We start from the raw sequence: 18,778 nt of genomic DNA, 5'->3' as shown, positions 1-18,778 counted from the left end.
TGTGCTGGATTGTGGTACGGAATGGAGTTTTAGAAGTCTGTGAAGGGTTGCTGAACCAAGTAAATGATAAAGGGAAATAGATGACAGTTAAAGTATGCAAGAATTAAAGTTAAGTTAGTAGGTTCGTGCAAACTATGTTTTTTATAGGGGTGGGAAGATATGTGGGAACTATTCTCATAGTAATATAATATTGTGAAGCTGTGAACCGTTGGAGAGAAGGAGATTCTGGTGGGGTCAGTGGGAAAAAGGAGAGGAGCTGGGAAACTAGTTGGAGGTCACTGTCTCATGGAGAAATAAACAGTACTTGCATTTACTACAACTGGATGTATTAGTATACTATGCCCAACACAATTTTACAAACGGTGTGCTTCATTGAGGAATTCGGTTGTATGCTGCATGTGATGTAAAAGTACATATATTCAGGTAACATAATGGCCCACCCAGGTTATTTGTGCTTAGGACGAAGTTGAAACGTTGCAAGATAAAAAAGCAAGTGTGCAGGTGCAGGTGTCTTGTCTGGAAAGGAACGACATAGCAAGAGTTCCAAAATGTGTTAATTAAAGGAAGAAAACATTGACTAGTGACATGAATTTCTGAGAGTGCAAGGCTTTATTATGTTCTGTACACACAAACATATGAAACAGGCTTACAAAAATGGAATGTAATTAAACAAAATATTGCATATTCACTGCTAGTACAGGAAAGGTACACACATTTGGATGGCGTTGACTTCAAGCACAGGGTTACTCTGAAATACTATGACGGTTATGTAACATTCCTATGTCATAAATAACTGAAGGAAAAACACTGGGGTTAAGGCTGTCTAACTAACACACATGATTGATGTTGCTGTACACTCTTCAAAGACAACCTACGCTAATTTGTATGTGTCTTCTTTGTACAGGTCCAATAACTTTCACCCTCGTCAAAAACACACCGCACAATCACTGCGCATAATTCTTCTACTCAAAACGTCTCAGTGGCAAACTAGTAAAATGACAACACATTCCAACCTTCTCATACCGTAATAATGCACGGGCACTTGACTTCCATAATGGCAACACTGGATCCTCGTTGTGACACATATAAAAAAAGACTAAAAAGGTACTGGTTTACCAAAACCTCAGACATTTCAAAATTGCAAGTGACACTTTAAAGGCATGTAGCTCGATGCTCTAGTTTGCATTTATTTGAGTTTGAATATAATAGTCATTATTAAAATAGAACACATTGCATTACTAGACCATTGGTTGTGAGTCAAAGCACTTTCAATACAATAATCTAAAGGCAGGTAGGACAGCGTTCCATAAAACAGGGCAAATTGAATCTGACTCAATAGTTGCTTTCTGTTCAAGGAATGGAGAATACATTTGCATATCACTTTGGCATTCAAAACATTGATCACACATTGCTAATTAACCATCTGTCCAACCATACCCAAATTGAATAAACATTTATCAGGTTGTTTGCTTCCTTTCCATACGAGGTCAGGCTTGGAACCCATTCTTTCCAAAACTGACACTAGCATCTGTGGGGTGTTACAGGATCAACGCTCTACCCCTTCTTACACTCCCATCATGAGCCACAGTATTGAATTCTTTAATATTACACTTCATACAATCCTTGATGGTACACAGCTGCATCTGAAGCCACAAGATGACTCTGGTGGCCCATATGGGGGACGCTTTGCTTGGTGAAGATCCAAGACTGTATGCACCAAAACAAGCTCTGCGTCGGTGCTTGTCAGTGTGAGACTGCATATGTGCTCAACTTCCCCTAGCATCCTGATCAGCCTGCCAACTTTCTTGGAGTAAACACCACTTTCCTCTGATAAAGTGTGAATCTTCAGGGTCACTATAGACTCTGACCTGTTTTTTGTTCATCAAGTTGACAGAGTTGTCATAATCATAATTCACCCATTAAGCTTAATTAATGGTCTCCTTCCCCTGCTATTCTGCCAAACCAGATCAAACTTCTCTTTGCAGTGGCAATATTGAGGCTAAAGAACTGCAACCCCGTCTACACCAGTGTTCCAACCAAAACTACTGGCAAGGCACAAAGGGCCCAGATGCTGAAGATCACCATATCGCTGCAGCACTCTAGGTTCTACGCTGACTACCAGTGAAACCATTAATATAGCTCAAAATTGTACGCACTGTCAATAAGGCCATGCTGGAGGGCTGAATTATCCTAGCCCAGATCTTCTAAAAACACTAAAGTTCCAGAGGTTCACTTGTATGAACCTGCTTACTACTCGAACTACCAAAATATAGTTAGTTCCGAGGTAGACCTAAACCCTGGAACACCCTTGACAGGATTTCCTGGACAGTGAAAAAAGATTGAAATCCTACTTGTACTGAAGACATTCAGTACATGTGTCAGAAAGTATGTCCATCATCTGGTCGCTTAGTTTAGACCACCGCTTGTTCACAAATATTGCTGATCCCTCACCCACTGCTTATTAGTGTTTTAAAACTAACCCCAAACCAAAACAAATAAAATACAGATATAACACCAGATTCTGTCCTATTGTGTGCATCTGAAATATGCAGAAAATATTTTAAAGAGTTTGCTAAAAGATGCATAATCAATGGTCTCTATTATGTATCAAACTCTCTTTGCTTGATGCACAATATTGGTGTGTCTTAAATTGCTCACAACATTATAGCCACCCAGTTGACTGTAGTTGCTGGTCTTATAATTTCTCCTGGGCTGTCTCTGCACGCCACCAGTTTCTTCCAAGTACCACTCTAGCAAGGGTATGCAATCCAAGACTAACTAGATAAATCCAATTTTTCACAGACCTTTTATTTTATAGGAATACACAAATATTCTGCTTCTTCAAGCATAAAAAAAGTATCTGGGTGTAGAATTAACTGTTTTAAAATTAAAAAAAACAAGATGACCATAACTGTTTTTCTCTGTCCTTTGAATGAAATAGTTCTACTCTGTTTGGTTCATGTTCAGTCACCAGTTCAGTTCATGTATCAGCTAATGTTTATTTGTCAAAGACGTGACACAGCATTGTATATAAGTTTTGAGTCTCCCCTTGTCATGCTGCTTATTAGTGAATTATCCCACCTGTTGAATTAAAAAATCTAGATATCCAGTAGCGGCTGCTTCTAGGGGCATTGACCCACTGCCTCCTTTTGTCACTACTGCTCAGCATATTACAGCTTTTATATGAAAACAAACAATCTCACATATCATTTGTTTGCATGTAAAGCAGTAATATAAGCTTGCTAGCAGAAGAGGGCTCCACTAGCTGTACTGCGCAAGAGTCAGGCAGCGGCTGTTTCAGCCCGGCGTCACACATACACAATACATATCTGACATGCTGCACTAGCATCATGCAGTGCAGCATGCCAGCTACTGGGGCATCAGGGAACATCATTCAAACACCCTCTTGCCCTATCAGAAGCTGGAATAGGAAGAAAAGGTCTAACCCGGTACCTTCAACCCATCTGATTGGGTGGAAGCTCGAGGGTCTGCCTCTGGCTGCTGGAGACATTAGAGGAGAAGGACATTTTGGGCCTGCCACAGTTAGTTTTTGTGTTTAAAAGTCTGTGTGGTGGGAGTGCTTGTGTACATCTGTGTGAATGTCGTTGTGTGCTTGCCTGCAAATGTGTCTGCATCCATGTTTGCTTGTATCCAATCTGTAGGTCTGGTCTAGAGGTTAGCATGGCCCGAGGCAGAGTGGTGGATAGTGCTTTTGGGGCCCCCACTTCCATAAGTCACTAGCCACCACTGTAGCTTTCACTGCAAGGAAAGGAACTTACACTATATGGTCAATACTTTAGTGCAAACGTTTAGTGGAGTAATAAATAGACTAATGTTTTCCCCTAATGTATCATTGGTGCCAATGCACTGTGCTGCACATGTATATTTGTTTTCTGCCATGCCTGATATAAAAGGCACTCAGGACGGTACCACACTAATAAGGCATTTTAGTGATCCAATTAGCACATTGTTGGCTTATAATTTTATTTAGACACATGACTGTACAGGCCAACTGGTCTCAGTTACAAACATGACATATTTGGGTCTCATAATAATTTTAATATCTCAACGCAATAGGTGTAACAGATTGCAAAAAGTTGAGCTGAATATGATTTAACCTGGAAATGGTCTGAAACCAAATATTTTCATTGCAAAACTTCATGATTCACAATGTGCCGAAAGCAAATGGAAGACACTGTCCTATTTGTAAACATGTCAGATTAGCAATCAGTGATCCAAGGGGCAATAATATGTTTGTTGGTTGTTTTTGTGAGGGGCAAATATGGTCGCTTTGTGTAAAACTAAGGTGTCCATATTTGAAAGGCTTGATCCTATACAGACCCTTCTAGAATGAAGATTTGAAGGCTACAATTCTTAAGCATTTACTGCTCCACTGCAGTGCCTCATAAGCAGAGTTTGTAATTTTCTTAAAGGGATAATTATTGAACAATGTCTCAATTTACTGGCTTTCGTATTTATAAATAACTCCGTCCAAACTACAGTCAGACTGGCATATGATCCAGAATATAACCCTAATACTGTATGTCGACCCCAGCAGTATCAACATACATTAGGCAAGAGTTTCTGTAAAGAAATGTGACCTATGTTCCTGCAAGGTCAAGCGTTTAGTAACACAGGACTGGGCTCAGATAAAGTGCCATGCTTGATAACATAAATATCACATCAAATGGATGAGGGCATGGGTACAACAGAAATGTGGTCCCTGATTTGATATCCTGTGCTGCCGCTTTGGAGATACCACATCATTAAAAGAGACGACAGTGAATGTTTCTTCACTTTTTGCAATTACTGTAACAATTTAGCAGGGCCAGAAGCTAAAATGAGCATACTGGGGGTGGTACTCAAAACATTTCTTCCTTGAATGTGTATGTACTAATTGGAAATAGGGTGTGGTTAAAATTAATTCCTCAACCTGAGGATCTGCAAGAAGCCCAATGAAGTAAACCACTTGATCCCACAGGTTCCTTTCAGGATATTCCCATCTGAAAGACTTTCAGATCAGCTAAGAATATGGCTAGGGGACAGTCAGTAGCTGGTGAAACATGTTTTGCGACTGGTATACTGTAGCCACTATAGATTGTCTTGTGGATGAAGCTTTACACACAACTGTATCTCCTATGTATTTCAGAGAAAGATCAGCAAAAAACGACTGATGGACCTCTAAGAACAAGGGAGATTGTGTCACTCACTTACTATGTCCTGTATCTACCTCTTTTTAAGTGGGACAGGTGAGTCCAATAACAGTACTTATCCACTCATCTTAGGGATCAGGAAAATCAGAAAAGATCACAGAGATTTCTGAAGCATGAGAAAAGTAATTTCCACCTGAAGATTGGCACCGCATGAGATTATACCTATTGGCAGGAACTTGAGAAGCAAATTCTAGGTTTCCAAATAGTGGTGATTAGAATTTTTTAAGTTAACAATAGTAATGATGATGACAAAAATAACAGCGTTAGTAACTATAACTTTTAAAAAACTGTCTCTTGATACCACAGTTTTGTCGTTCCCATTGTTGTAAATATTAAACTCTATTAATCATCATCACATGGAATTCTGAACCAGTTCTGTTAAGATTACCGACAAATGGTCTGGTAAAGTGTCACTGCAATTGCTTTGTTTGTCCATCATTGATAGTCACAAGATGAAAGGACAATATGTTTACAAGCAGAGCAAGTAAGCAATCTAACAATCTGACTGGCTGAGATACAGAGAATTGCTTATTTCATTGCACAAGGGCTATGACAAAAGAAAAACAGCAATGGACTTTTCATAATGCAGCAGTTTGTTTACTAGACAGCATTTGGTGGTAGTTTTGTGACACAAAATCTTGCTCTATTGCAGAAGTTCCATTCACAGCAGGACAAGACCAAGACATTTTTACTTGCGGCTTTGTTATTCCACTGCTTGAGCAACACTCCTATACCTGACAAGCGCCATCTCCAAATTGTATCTGATCTAGTTGATATGAGCAGCGCTGGCCTTTGCTCAGAAAGCAATGTAGGTGAATCCAAATTTGGCACCCCATCCCTCTCATCCCCTTTAACTGTCTTATGTATTGAAAGTTTGAGAGGAGTACGTGGGAAGGTGAGGGGTGGAAGATTAAGGAACGGCACAAAAAGAAAAGAAAAAAAAAGAGGGCACCAGCAGCCTTTGGGGGGAAAAAACGAGTTTAAGCACTCTGTTCTTTGGGCCTAAGTTGGAGGGAGACTGCTACAGGGAGCTCCAGCGCCCCTCTGGAGGTCTGCGCCCTGTGTGTGGGCCCAATCTTGGGTATGACTCCTCATAGCTGCCTGCGTCTGGTAGGGTTTGTAGGTGATAGCATGTTTAATTATTCATATTACTGCTACATTCGCTTCACATGTAGGTATTTCTTTAGCTGGGAAGTGCTGCAAAATCCCTTTCGCCTTGCATTGCAGCATTTTATTGCTGGATTTAGAAGCAAGTTGTATTAAAATAATCAAATAATTTAAAAAAGGTATATGCCTCTACATAGTAAAATAATTCTTGAAAACTAGTCACTTGGAGACAAGTATCAAAATGTAATTAAAGGCTTCATAAAAAAGGATTTAATTATTGGAAAAACAGGAGGTTTTTCATATGCTTGCATGAGTGTTTTTATTGTAGGTTCATATGGGATCTCAAATTTACTCCTTCCACGTACATTTTAATTAGTTCTAGAGGGGCAGTTAAATTACGTTACTCCAAATATCCTGTTTTAAAACAAAATCTTATTCAGACAGAGGATAGGTATGCACTATAATTAGACTTAAAGAGGATTATCCAAGATGGCAGATTTTTCTTAGTAATTTCTATAGACGAAACCCATTATTTCATTTTGTGTTTCCAGTGTAATGTTCTGATGACTACACATCCTGATTTAGATATCAGCTAATAGTATCTGCCACCAATTCCAGGCTGATGCGACTGAAAACACCTGCTGGGCAATACGCAGATAGCTGGAATGGGGGCCACATTGGCAAGACGTTGCAAATTGATATGAGGTCTGGATCATATATTTGCCCTACTGTCGCTCTGTCATCTCACTAATAATAATAAAATCCTAATCAAGATTGCTTTCACTAAAATGAACAGTTTGGCAACAATTTACTTTTCATGTATTATTATTGTGTTCCATTTCAAATTTAGTAGTAAAAGACACTTATCAAAATGAGCCACTTTCAAGGTCTCCCTTGCATGCTTTCACATGTGGCAGGCTTTATCTCGCGTTTAAAGGCAATTCAGCCAAGAGACTGTTTTGGTGACAATGTATTTTCCTGGTGTTTTTAAACTGAAATTAGTTAATTTAGTACGAATTTCCACAAATTGCAGCCCATGTAAATGCTACATCTTAAACAGCGCATTACAAAACTTTAAATACAGTTTTACCAAAACTTTTATTTCTTCATTCCTCTGGAAAATAAATCTCTGAACTGTACCGTGAAAAGCTTTTGAAGGCCTGGCTTCGTTCACGTCTATCAGGGTGGCTGCGATATCACAGAACTGTCTTATCTCCTAAACTACAACCAGGTGTATTTATGCACAGCTTACCTTCATCATTACTAGAACCTAGTATTTACAGCTCTGAAAGAGAGAAGACTGTGATACATACCTACGGTATAGAGGTTAACAAGACTCTAGTGTTTCATTGTTGACTTTATAATGCATACCGACAGCAGTTTTTCATATATGTGTGGAAGCTCTAAGCAGGAGCAATTGTTCCCAGATTAAATATTCCTCTTCATGAATTTTATCAGACGTGTTTCCCTGCTACAGGAGTTGCTTGAGGAAAGTCCTGTTCTGCAGGCCACTCTTCACACTTTGTAAACGCTACCGTGTTTTACAGTCTCGAAGGGTGCTGTGAGTGGGCTTCAAACATTCCTCAAACTTAGAAACCCAACAGAGGAAGAAAAGTGGAAGTAGTTTTGAATTAGACTTGTGAATGTTGAACTAGAAGCCGCAGTTAGGAGAAATCCAATCTGTGTGAAAAGTCTTCTTCATCCAGCAGATGAGACTCAGTTTTTTATTCCCATAAGCCAGAATTTTCTTCAATGCACAGCCTCAGCATCCACCATTACTGTAGGTACCGGTACACCTTGAAACAGTGGTTTCCACTATCGGCAACAACCACATGGCCATCTGTGGTGAGAGCTAGGCCTTGGGGACCATAAAGAGGATCTGCAGATGTATTAATGTATGACAGGAATGAACCGCTTCCATCGAAAACCTGAAGTGAATAATAAAAAGTAGCAAAAACAGTCATAATGTTAGCAAGATGAAAGCCTTTCAGACATATTCTTCAACTTCATGAAAGAAGATAGGTTAATCGGCGATGCAATAGTTTTTATGCAACTGCAAGAAAGGATATTGACCCAGATTTATTTACACTTACACTTATTCGTACTGTGCCAAGTCATCTCAAATTTCACTGTCATAAAGTTTGCAAGTAATTATAATATACTACAATGCTAATGCTTGTCCCCACATCTGGTTACGGCTTGGTAAAGGTGTGTGGTGGAATTACACAATACGTTGGACCATCTCTTATCACTCTGGGGATTTGTATCCTTGGAATTTGGGTCATTCACCATCTGTGATGATGGAAGGAAAGCAACCAATTTTTATAAAATTTAGTAGACGTATCAGGAGGAATGGATAGACGGAAAGCAACCAATTTCTTTAAAATTTAGTAGACGTATCAGGAGGACTCTGGATTTATTATATTTGTTACCAAAAACATAGGAAATAGTATTTTCTTACTTGCAAAAGTAATAATGTTTAAGAGAAAATTGTTTTATTTGTAAAATAATCTAAAATGGAAGTAAGTAATTTGAAATGTTACACACATATTTTCAAAGGCAGAGTGAAAGGCAGATTTTTCTGTGAACTAGTCCATTTTTCACCAGTTTGCAGGCGGGCGTATTCTACAGATAATTATTTTTTAAATGGTCGTGTTCAACCAAGAGGTTAAAGGGAGAGGCCAAAAGTTGCCATGAGGTAGATGCAATGAGCTATCAATATTCTATCTGTTTTGCTGGGTCAACTCTATTATTTTATGAAGACATGAAATGTTGTCTGCCCGACATGTTCTGAAATATTCAGTAGATGTCCTGGACAGCATACCTAAAATATATATCCTATTTTTATAGCATTGGCATTTTATACAAACATAGTGAAAAGGTTAAAAGAAGGCAACAAGTATCCTTATCAGACATTCTACTCTGCATTGGTAATAAATAGGGGCAGAATGCAAGCACACAGCCTCATTTTAACTCCTACGTATAGCATTAATGTTACTTTTCTGATCAAACTGCATAGGAAGACAAACTGACCTGACTTCCAGTGAGCGTGTGGGTTTAGCTTGTGTCCCAAAACTGGAAAATCACATTCGGGTACAGCATAAGCTGTTTTAGTGCACGGTAATACTGCATGTGGTACACAGCACATAAAAAAATCGACATCCTATTTTCATAGCACTGCTATTGTTTAAAAACACAGTGGAAAGGATAAAAGAAGACAACAAGTACACTTATCGACCATTTTACCGTGCTTGTGTAATACAGGGAACAGAATGCCAGCACACAGCCTTATTTTAACTCCTGTGTAATACCTTTGATATTATTTTTCTGGTCAAGCAGGAGAGTAAAACACATTTACCTGACAACGCGTGTGTGTGCAGACAACCTGTGCCCTAAAACTTTATGAAATTGCATTCGGTTTTGCACAAGCCATTTTAGTGCACGGTAAAACTGCATGTGCTAACGTTGGATCAAGTAAAACCAAGAAATTCCAAGCTCTAGGGACATGAGCTTAATAGCAGGTTGTGACCCTGAAAGCCTCCTGCACCCAAAAAGCAGGTGGGAAATGATTGAAAAGTACATTTCGCCGCCCAAATACAAAAAGATTTCAGGGGGAAGCTTCAAGATACACATATGACAAGGTGGGAATATTAAATGCAATTTTAAAAAGGGCGAGAGTGTCACAATGACAAGAATACTTATAACATAGACACTATAGTGGACCCAATTCACACACTGATAAGAAGAATCAATTTCCCACACCTATGCATGCAGTGCTTACAAACACATTCACTCACATTGGATACAGTTGTGACTGGGTGTTTCCTTCCACTTTGCTACATTCAGTTGCTGACACAGCATGCTGTGCTGCTGGAGGATGGGAACTAGGCTACACAGCACCAAAGTTCAATGCCAGTCTAGAGTGAGCAGAAAGACTCATCTTTCAGCATCTGTGAGTCTCAGGTCCTCACATTCCATCTTCTCAACATGGAGAACATAAAGCACATGAGGTGTGTCATAGACACTTGAGCCAAACATTAGAATAGAAACTGCCATTCTCCCATGCCAAATTACTTGCAGGACTGTTATTGTGCAGCAGGCCCATTCCAGAATGCAGTGGGCGTTGTGCATGTCCTAGAACAACTCACATCTTAAACTAACGGCCCAGGTTGTGAACGCACTGCAGACTCTAGTTTACTTGTACATAACATTTCCAAATGAGTCGCTGACTCACAGATAATCAATACAAGGCAAGATTCTATGCATATTTAGTTTTGCCAATGTGCTAGGACTCCATAGACTGTTCACATATTCCACTGGTCCCTCCAAGGGCAATGAAGAAAGTGTACCCAACACGCCATCAATGTCCCCATACCAGTTCTCGAAACTGCAGTTCCAATCATGAGCCTAAGAAATGGCTGCATAGTGTGTACCATAGAGACACATCACCTTCACAGGACATGGCTCCTAGCTGTGCATGAACCCCCTTTCAACATCTAGAACTACTAATCAATGCAAATGATTTGAGATGTTTGATGCACAGAAACATATTGACTAAGGCAATGGGGTACCTTTTCAAGTGTGTGGGGAAGGTCTTGAAATGTTAATGAAATGACAGTGGAAAAGTAACAGGGAATAAGTACGTATGTCCATGCACATTGTCAGTATCAATTCTTACATATATCTATCTGTGAATCAACCTGTCTCCGACTCTGTATATCCTCTCTTCTCTTAGCTCATAAACCTTCTAAGGACACCAGATGTGAGTGCGCTCCTGTAATGTGAAAGGCCTGTTTCAGGTGCAGATGCTTCACAGTTGGAGGGCTACTGATGTATGTGACATACTAATTTACTGCATGCCACGCAACATTGCAGTGCAGTGTTGTGTTGTATACCAGAGCTCAATGAGGAGAAGAAAATACATGATGAAGATGAGGATGCAATAGTGGGATGTGGTGTACTTTGACTGCATGCCCATGCCACTATCTTCAGACACAACATAATTTCAAATTATTTCTGAACCCAGATACACAGTGTAAGGAAATGCCTCCTTGGCATGGTTGCCCCCTGACTTTTTGCCTTTGCTGATGCTATGTTTACAATTGAAAGTGTGCTGAGGCCTGCTAACCAGGCCCCAGCACCAGTGTTCTTTCCCTAACCTGTACTTTTGTATCCACAATTGGCAGACCCTGGCATCCAGATAAGTCCCTTGTAACTGGTACTTCTAGTACCAAGGGCCCTGATGCCAAGGAAGGTCTCTAAGGGCTGCAGCATGTCTTATGCCACCCTGGAGACCTCTCACTCAGCACAGACACACTGCTTGCCAGCTTGTGTGTGCTAGTGAGGACAAAACGAGTAAGTCGACATGGCACTCCCCTCAGGGTGCCATGCCAGCCTCTCACTGCCTGTGCAGTATAGGTAAGACACCCCTCTAGCAGGCCTTACAGCCCTAAGGCAGGGTGCACTATACCATAGGTGAGGGTACCAGTGCATGAGCATGGTACCCCTACAGTGTCTAAACAAAACCTTAGACATTGTAAGTGCAGGGTAGCCATAAGAGTATATGGTCTGGGAGTCTGTCAAACACGAACTCCCCAGCACCATAATGGCTACACTGAAAACTGGGAAGTTTGGTATCAAACTTCTCAGCACAATAAATGCACACTGATGCCAGTGTACATTTTATTGTAAAATATACCACAGAGGGCACCTTAGAGGTGCCCCCTGAAACTTAACCGACTGTCTGTGTAGGCTGACTAGTTCCAGCAGCCTGCCACACCAGAGACATGTTGCTGGCCCCATGGGGAGAGTGCCTTTGTCACTCTGAGGCCAGTAACAAAGCCTGCACTGGGTGGAGATGCTAACACCTCCCCCAGGCAGGAGCTGTGACACCTGGCGGTGAGCCTCAAAGGCTCACCCCTTTGTCACAGCCCAGCAGGGCACTCCAGCTTAGTGGAGTTGCCCGCCCCCTCCGGCCACGGCCCCCACTTTTGGCGGCAAGGCTGGAGGGAACAAAGAAAGCAACAAGGAGGAGTCACTGGCCAGTCAGGACAGCCCCTAAGGTGTCCTGAGCTGAAGTGACTCTAACTTTTAGAAATCCTCCATCTTGCAGATGGAGGATTCCCCCAATAGGGTTAGGATTGTGACCCCCTCCCCTTGGGAGGAGGCACAAAGAGGGTGTACCCACCCTCAGGGCTAGTAGCCATTGGCTACTAACCCCCCCAGACCTAAACACGCCCTTAAATTTAGTATTTAAGGGCTACTCTGAACCCTAGAAAATTAGATTCCTGCAACTACAAGAAGAAGGACTGCCTAGCTGAAAACCCCTGCAGAGGAAGACCAGAAGACGACAACTGCCTTGGCTCCAGAAACTCACCGGCCTGTCTCCTGCCTTCCAAAGATCCTGCTCCAGCGACGCCTTCCAAAGGGACCAGCGACCTCGACATCCTCTGAGGACTGCCCCTGCTTCGAAAAGACAAGAAACTCCCGAGGACAGCGGACCTGCTCCAAGAAAAGCTGCAACTTTGTTTCCAGCAGCTTTAAAGAACCCTGCAAGCTCCCCGCAAGAAGCGTCAGACTTGCAACACTGCACCCGGCGACCCCGACTCGGCTGGTGGCGATCCAACACCTCAGGAGGGACCCCAGGACTACTCTAAGACTGTGAGTACAAAAACCTGTCCCCCCTGAGCCCCCACAGCGCCGCCTGCAGAGGGAATCCCGAGGCTTCCCCTGACCGCGACTCTTTGAATCCTAAGTCCCGACACCTGGGAGAGACCCTGCACCCGCAGCCCCCAGGACCTGAAGGACCGGACTTTCACTGGAGGAGTGACCCCCAGGAGTCCCTCTCCCTTGACCAAGTGGAGGTTTCCCCGAGGAACCCCCCCTTGCCTGCCTGCAGCGCTGAAGAGATCCCTAGATCTCCCATTGACTTCCATTACAAACCTGACGCTTGTTTCTACACTGCACCCGGCCGCCCCCGCGCTGCTGAGGGTGAAATTTCTGTGTGGGCTTGCGTCCCCCCCGGTGCCCTACAAAACCCCCCTGGTCTGCCCTCCGAAGACGCGGGTACTTACCTGCAAGCAGACCGGAACCGGGGCACCCCCTTCTCTCCATTCTAGCCTATGCGTTTTGGGCACCACTTTGAACTCTGCACCTGACCGGCCCTGAGCTGCTGGTGTGGTGACTTTGGGGTTGCTCTGAACCCCCAACGGTGGGCTACCTTGGACCAAGAACTAAGCCCTGTAAGTGTCTTACTTACCTGGTTAACCTAACAAATACTTACCTCCCCTAGGAACTGTGAAAATTGCACTGTGTCCACTTTTAAAACAGCTATTTGTGAATAACTTGAAAAGTATACATGCAATTTTGATGATTTGAAGTTCCTAAAGTACTTACCTGCAATACCTTTCGAATGAGATATTACATGTAGAATTTGAACCTGTGGTTCCTAAAATAAACTAAGAAAAGATATTTTTCTATACAAAAACCTATTGGCTGGATTTGTCTCTGAGTGTGTGTACCTCATTTATTGTCTATGTGTATGTACAACAAATGCTTAACACTACTCCTTGGATAAGCCTACTGCTCGACCACACTACCACAAAATAGAGCATTAGTATTATCTCTTTTACCACTATTTTACCTCTAAGGGGAACCCTTGGACTCTGTGCATGCTATTCCTTACTTTGAAATAGCACATACAGAGCCAACTTCCTACATTGGTGGATCAGCGGTGGGGTACAAGACTTTGCATTTGCTGGACTACTCAGCCAATACCTGATCACACGACAAATTCCAAAATTGTCATTAGAAATTGATTTTTGCAATTTGAAATTTTTCTAAATTCTTAAAAGTCCTGCTAGGGCCTTGTGTGTTAAGTCCCTATTTAGCATTGTCTTTTAGAGTTTAAAAGTTTGTTAAAAGTTTGAAATTAGATTCTAGAAACAGTTTTAGATTCTTTAAAAAGTCTTCCAACTTTTAGCAAAATAATGTCTGATACAGAGATGAATGTGGTGGAACTCGACACCACACCTTACCTCCATCTTAAGATGAGGGAGCTAAGGTCTCTCTGTAATATCAAAAAAATAACCGTTGGCTCCAGACCTACCAAAATTCAGCTCCAGGAGCTGTTGGCAGAGTTTGAAAAAGCCAAACCCTCTGATGATGACCTCACAGAGGAAGAAATTAGTGACTTGGAGGCCAATGTCCCTCCTCCAGTCCTAAATAGGGAGAACAGGACCCCTCAAGTCCTGTCTCCAACTGTGTTAGTCAGAAATAGTGAGTCCCTCACAGGAGGGTCCCACAATTCTGAAATCACTGAGGATGCTCTCAGTGAAGATGACCTCCTGTTAGCCAGGATGGCCAAAAGATTGGCTTTAGAGAGACAGCTCCTAGCCATAGAAAGGGAAAGACAAGAGATGGGCCTAGGACCCATCAATGGTGGCAGCAATATAAATAGGGTCAGAGATTCTCCTGACATGTTAAAAATCCCCAAAGGGATTGTGACAAAATATGAAGATGGTGATGACATCACCAAATGGTTCACAGCTTTTGAGAGGGCTTGTGTAACCAGAAAAGTGAACAGGTCTCACTGGGGTGCTCTCCTTTGGGAAATGTTCACTGGAAAGTGTAGGGATAGACTCCTCACACTCTCTGGAAAAGATGCAGAATCTTATGACCTCATGAAGGGTACCCTGATTGAGGGCTTTGGATTCTCCACTGAGGAGTACAGGATTAGGTTCAGGGGGGCTCAAAAATCCTCGAGCCAGACCTGGGTTGACTTTGTTGACTACTCAGTGAAAACACTAGATGGTTGGATTCAAGGCAGTGGTGTAAGTAATTATGATGGGCTGTACAATTTATTTGTGAAAGAACACCTATTGAGTAATTGTTTCAATGATAAACTGCATCAGCATCTGGTAGACCTAGGACCAATTTCTCCCCAAGAATTGGGAAAGAAGGCGGACCATTGGGTCAAGACAAGGGTGTCCAAGACTTCAACAGGGGGTGACCAAAAGAAAGGGGTCACAAAGACTCCCCAGGGGAAGGGTGATGAGACAACCAAAACTAAAAATAGTAAAGAGTCTTCTACAGGCCCCCAAAAACCTGCACAGGAGGGTGGGCCCAGAGCCTCTTCACAAAACAATGGGTACAAGGGTAAAAACTTTGATCCCAAAAAGGCCTGGTGTCATAGCTGTAAACAGCATGGACACCAAACTGGAGACAAGGCCTGTCCCAAGAAAGGTTCCACTCCAAACTCCCATCCAGGTAACACTGGTATGGCTAGTCTCCAAGTGGGATCAACAGTGTGCCCAGAGCAAATCAGGGTCCACACTGAAGCTACTCTAGTTTCTGAGGGTGGGGTGGATTTAGCCACACTAGCTGTCTGGCCGCCTAACATGCAAAAATACAGACAGCAACTCTTAATTAATGGGACTAGAATAGAGGGCCTGAGGGATACAGGTGCCAGTGTCACCATGGTGACAGAGAAACTGGTTTCCCCTGGCCAATACCTGACTGGAAAAACTTACACAGTCACCAACGCTGACAATCAGAGAAAAGTACATCCCATGGCAATGGTTACTTTAGAATGGGGAGGGGTCAATGGCCTGAAACAGGTGGTGGTCTCCTCAAATATCCCAGTGGACTGTCTGCTTGGAAATGACCTGGAGTCCTCAGCATGGGCTGAGGTAGAACTAAAAACCCATGCAGCAATGCTGGGTATCCCTGAACTGGTGTGTGTGAAAACAAGAGCACAATGCAAGGCACAGGGTGAAAAAGTAGAGCTGGAGTCTGGAAAAATGGCCCAGCCTACCAAGAGAACAGGAAAGTCAGTTGGGAAACCAACTGCAACACAGCAAAAGAAAGGGAACCTCTCTTCTCAGGAAGAAGTTCTGCCCTCTGAGGGAACTGAGCCTTTGGAGCTTGAACCTTATCAGGTTGAGCTCTTAGGCCCAGGGGGACCCTCAAGGGAGGAGCTGTGTAAGGGACAAGAAACCTGTCCCTCTCTTGAAGGCCTTAGGCAGCAAGCTGCTGAAGAGTCCAAGGGCAAGAAAACTGGAACCCATAGGGTCTATTGGGAGGATGGACTCCTGTACACTGAGGCCAGAGACCCCAAACCTGGTGCCACTAGGAGAGTGGTAGTGCCTCAGCTGTTCAGAGAGTTCATCCTAACATTGGCCCATGACATTCCCCTTGCTGGACATTTGGGACAAACCAAGACGTGGGAGAGGTTAGTCAACCACTTCTACTGGCCCAATATGTCCAACATGGTTAAGGAGTTTTGCCTCTCCTGCCCCACCTGTCAAGCCAGTGGTAAGACAGGTGGGCATCCAAAGGCCCCCCTCATTCCACTTCCAGTGGTGGGGGTTCCCTTTGAAAGAGTGGGTGTGGACATAGTTGGTCCACTAGAACCTCCCACAGCCTCAGGAAATATGTATATCCTGGTAGTAGTGGATCATGCTACCAGGTATCCTGAAGCTATTCCCCTTAGGTCGACTACTGCCCCTGCAGTAGCCAAGGCCCTCATTGGTATCTTTACCAGAGTGGGTTTCCCTAAGGAGGTGGTGTCTGACAGAGGTACCAACTTCATGTCAGCATACCTAAAGCACATGTGGAATGAGTGTGGAGTGACTTATAAATTCACTACACCATACCATCCACAAACTAATGGCTTGGTTGAGAGATTCAACAAGACATTAAAAGGCATGATCATGGGGCTCCCAGAAAAACTCAAAAGGAGATGGGATGTCCTCTTGCCATGTCTGCTTTTCGCTTACAGAGAGGTGCCACAGAAGGGAGTAGGATTCTCACCCTTTGAACTTCTGTTTGGTCATCCTGTAAGGGGACCACTTGCCCTTGTTAAAGAAGGCTGGGAGAGACCTCTCCATGAGCCTAAACAGGACATAGTGGACTATGTACTTGGCCTTCGCTCTAGAATGGCAGAGTACATGGAAAAGGCAACCAAAAACCTTGAGGCCAGCCAACAGCTCCAGAAGTTTTGGTATGACCAAAAGGCTGCACTGGTTGAGTTCCAACCAGGGCAGAAAGTCTGGGTTCTGGAGCCTGTGGCTCCCAGGGCACTCCAGGACAAATGGAGTGGCCCTTACCCAGTGCTAGAAAGGAAGAGTCAGGTCACCTACTTGGTGGACCTGGGCACAAGCAGGAGCCCCAAGAGGGTGATCCATGTGAACCGCCTTAAACTCTTCCATGACAGGGCTGATGTGAATCTGTTGATGGTAACAGATGAGGATCAGGAGGCAGAGAGTGAACCTCTCCCTGATCTTCTATCATCAGACCCAAAAGATGGCACAGTAGATGGAGTGATCTACTCAGACACCCTCTCTGGCCAACAGCAAGCTGATTGTAGGAGAGTCCTACAACAGTTTCCTGAACTCTTCTCCTTAACCCCTGGTCAGACACACCTGTGTACCCATGATGTGGACACAGGAGACAGCATGCCTGTCAAAAACAAAATCTTTAGACAGTCTGACCATGTTAAGGAAAGCATCAAGGTGGAAGTCCACAAGATGCTGGAATTGGGAGTAATTGAGCGCTCTGACAGCCCCTGGGCTAGCCCAGTGGTCTTAGTCCCCAAACCTCACACCAAAGATGGAAAGAAAGAGATGAGGTTTTGTGTGGACTACAGAGGGCTCAATTCTGTCACCAAGACAGATGCTCATCCAATTCCAAGAGCTGATGAGCTCATAGACAAATTAGGTGCTGCCAAATTCTTAAGTACCTTTGACTTGACAGCAGGGTACTGGCAAATAAAAATGGCACCTGGAGCAAAAGAGAAAACAGCATTCTCCACACCTGATGGGCATTATCAGTTTACTGTTATGCCCTTTGGTTTAAAGAATGCCCCTGCCACCTTCCAAAGGTTGGTGAATCAAGTCCTTGCTGGCTTGGAGTCCTTTAGCACAGCTTATCTTGATGATATTGCTGTCTTTAGCTCCACCTGGCAGGATCACCTGGTCCACCTGAAGAAGGTTTTGAAGGCTCTGCAATCTGCAGGCCTCTCTATCAAGGCATCCAAATGCCAGATAGGGCAGGGAACTGTGGTTTACTTGGGACACCTTGTAGGTGGAGGCCAAGTTCAGCCACTCCAACCCAAGATCCAGACTATTCTGGACTGGGTAGCTCCAAAAACCCAGACTCAAGTCAGGGCATTCCTTGGCTTGACTGGGTATTACAGGAGGTTTGTGAAGGGATATGGATCCATTGTGACAGCCCTCACTGAACTCACCTCCAAGAAAATGCCCAAGAAAGTGAACTGGACTGTGGAATGCCAACAGGCCTTTGACACCCTGAAACAAGCAATGTGCTCAGCACCAGTTCTAAAAGCTCCAGATTATTCTAAGCAGTTCATTGTGCAGACTGATGCCTCTGAACATGGGATAGGGGCAGTTTTGTCCCAAACAAATGATGATGGCCTTGACCAGCCTGTTGCTTTCATT

The 18,778-nt window shown here is 43.3% G+C and overlaps 1 protein-coding gene across 3 annotated transcripts in view; it reads right to left on the bottom strand.

Moving 5' to 3' along the window:
• Positions 1 to 586: 586 nt before the first annotated feature.
• The window catches only part of TRIM2 (tripartite motif containing 2), a 299,587-nt gene continuing 281,395 nt past the window's right edge, over positions 587 to 18,778 (bottom strand). For all 3 annotated transcript variants that reach the window (XM_069242786.1, XM_069242794.1, XM_069242776.1), the window contains exon 12: positions 587 to 8,248. In XM_069242786.1, the coding sequence (XP_069098887.1) occupies positions 8,096 to 8,248 (153 nt within the window). In that variant the 3' untranslated portion in view covers positions 587 to 8,095. The remainder of the gene's footprint in view (positions 8,249 to 18,778) is intronic.

The sequence above is a fragment of the Pleurodeles waltl genome, chromosome 1_2 (assembly GCF_031143425.1).
Source record: "Pleurodeles waltl isolate 20211129_DDA chromosome 1_2, aPleWal1.hap1.20221129, whole genome shotgun sequence".
Classification (NCBI taxonomy): Eukaryota; Metazoa; Chordata; class Amphibia; order Caudata; family Salamandridae; genus Pleurodeles; species Pleurodeles waltl.
This window is presented reverse-complemented; position numbering and strand designations above follow the sequence as displayed.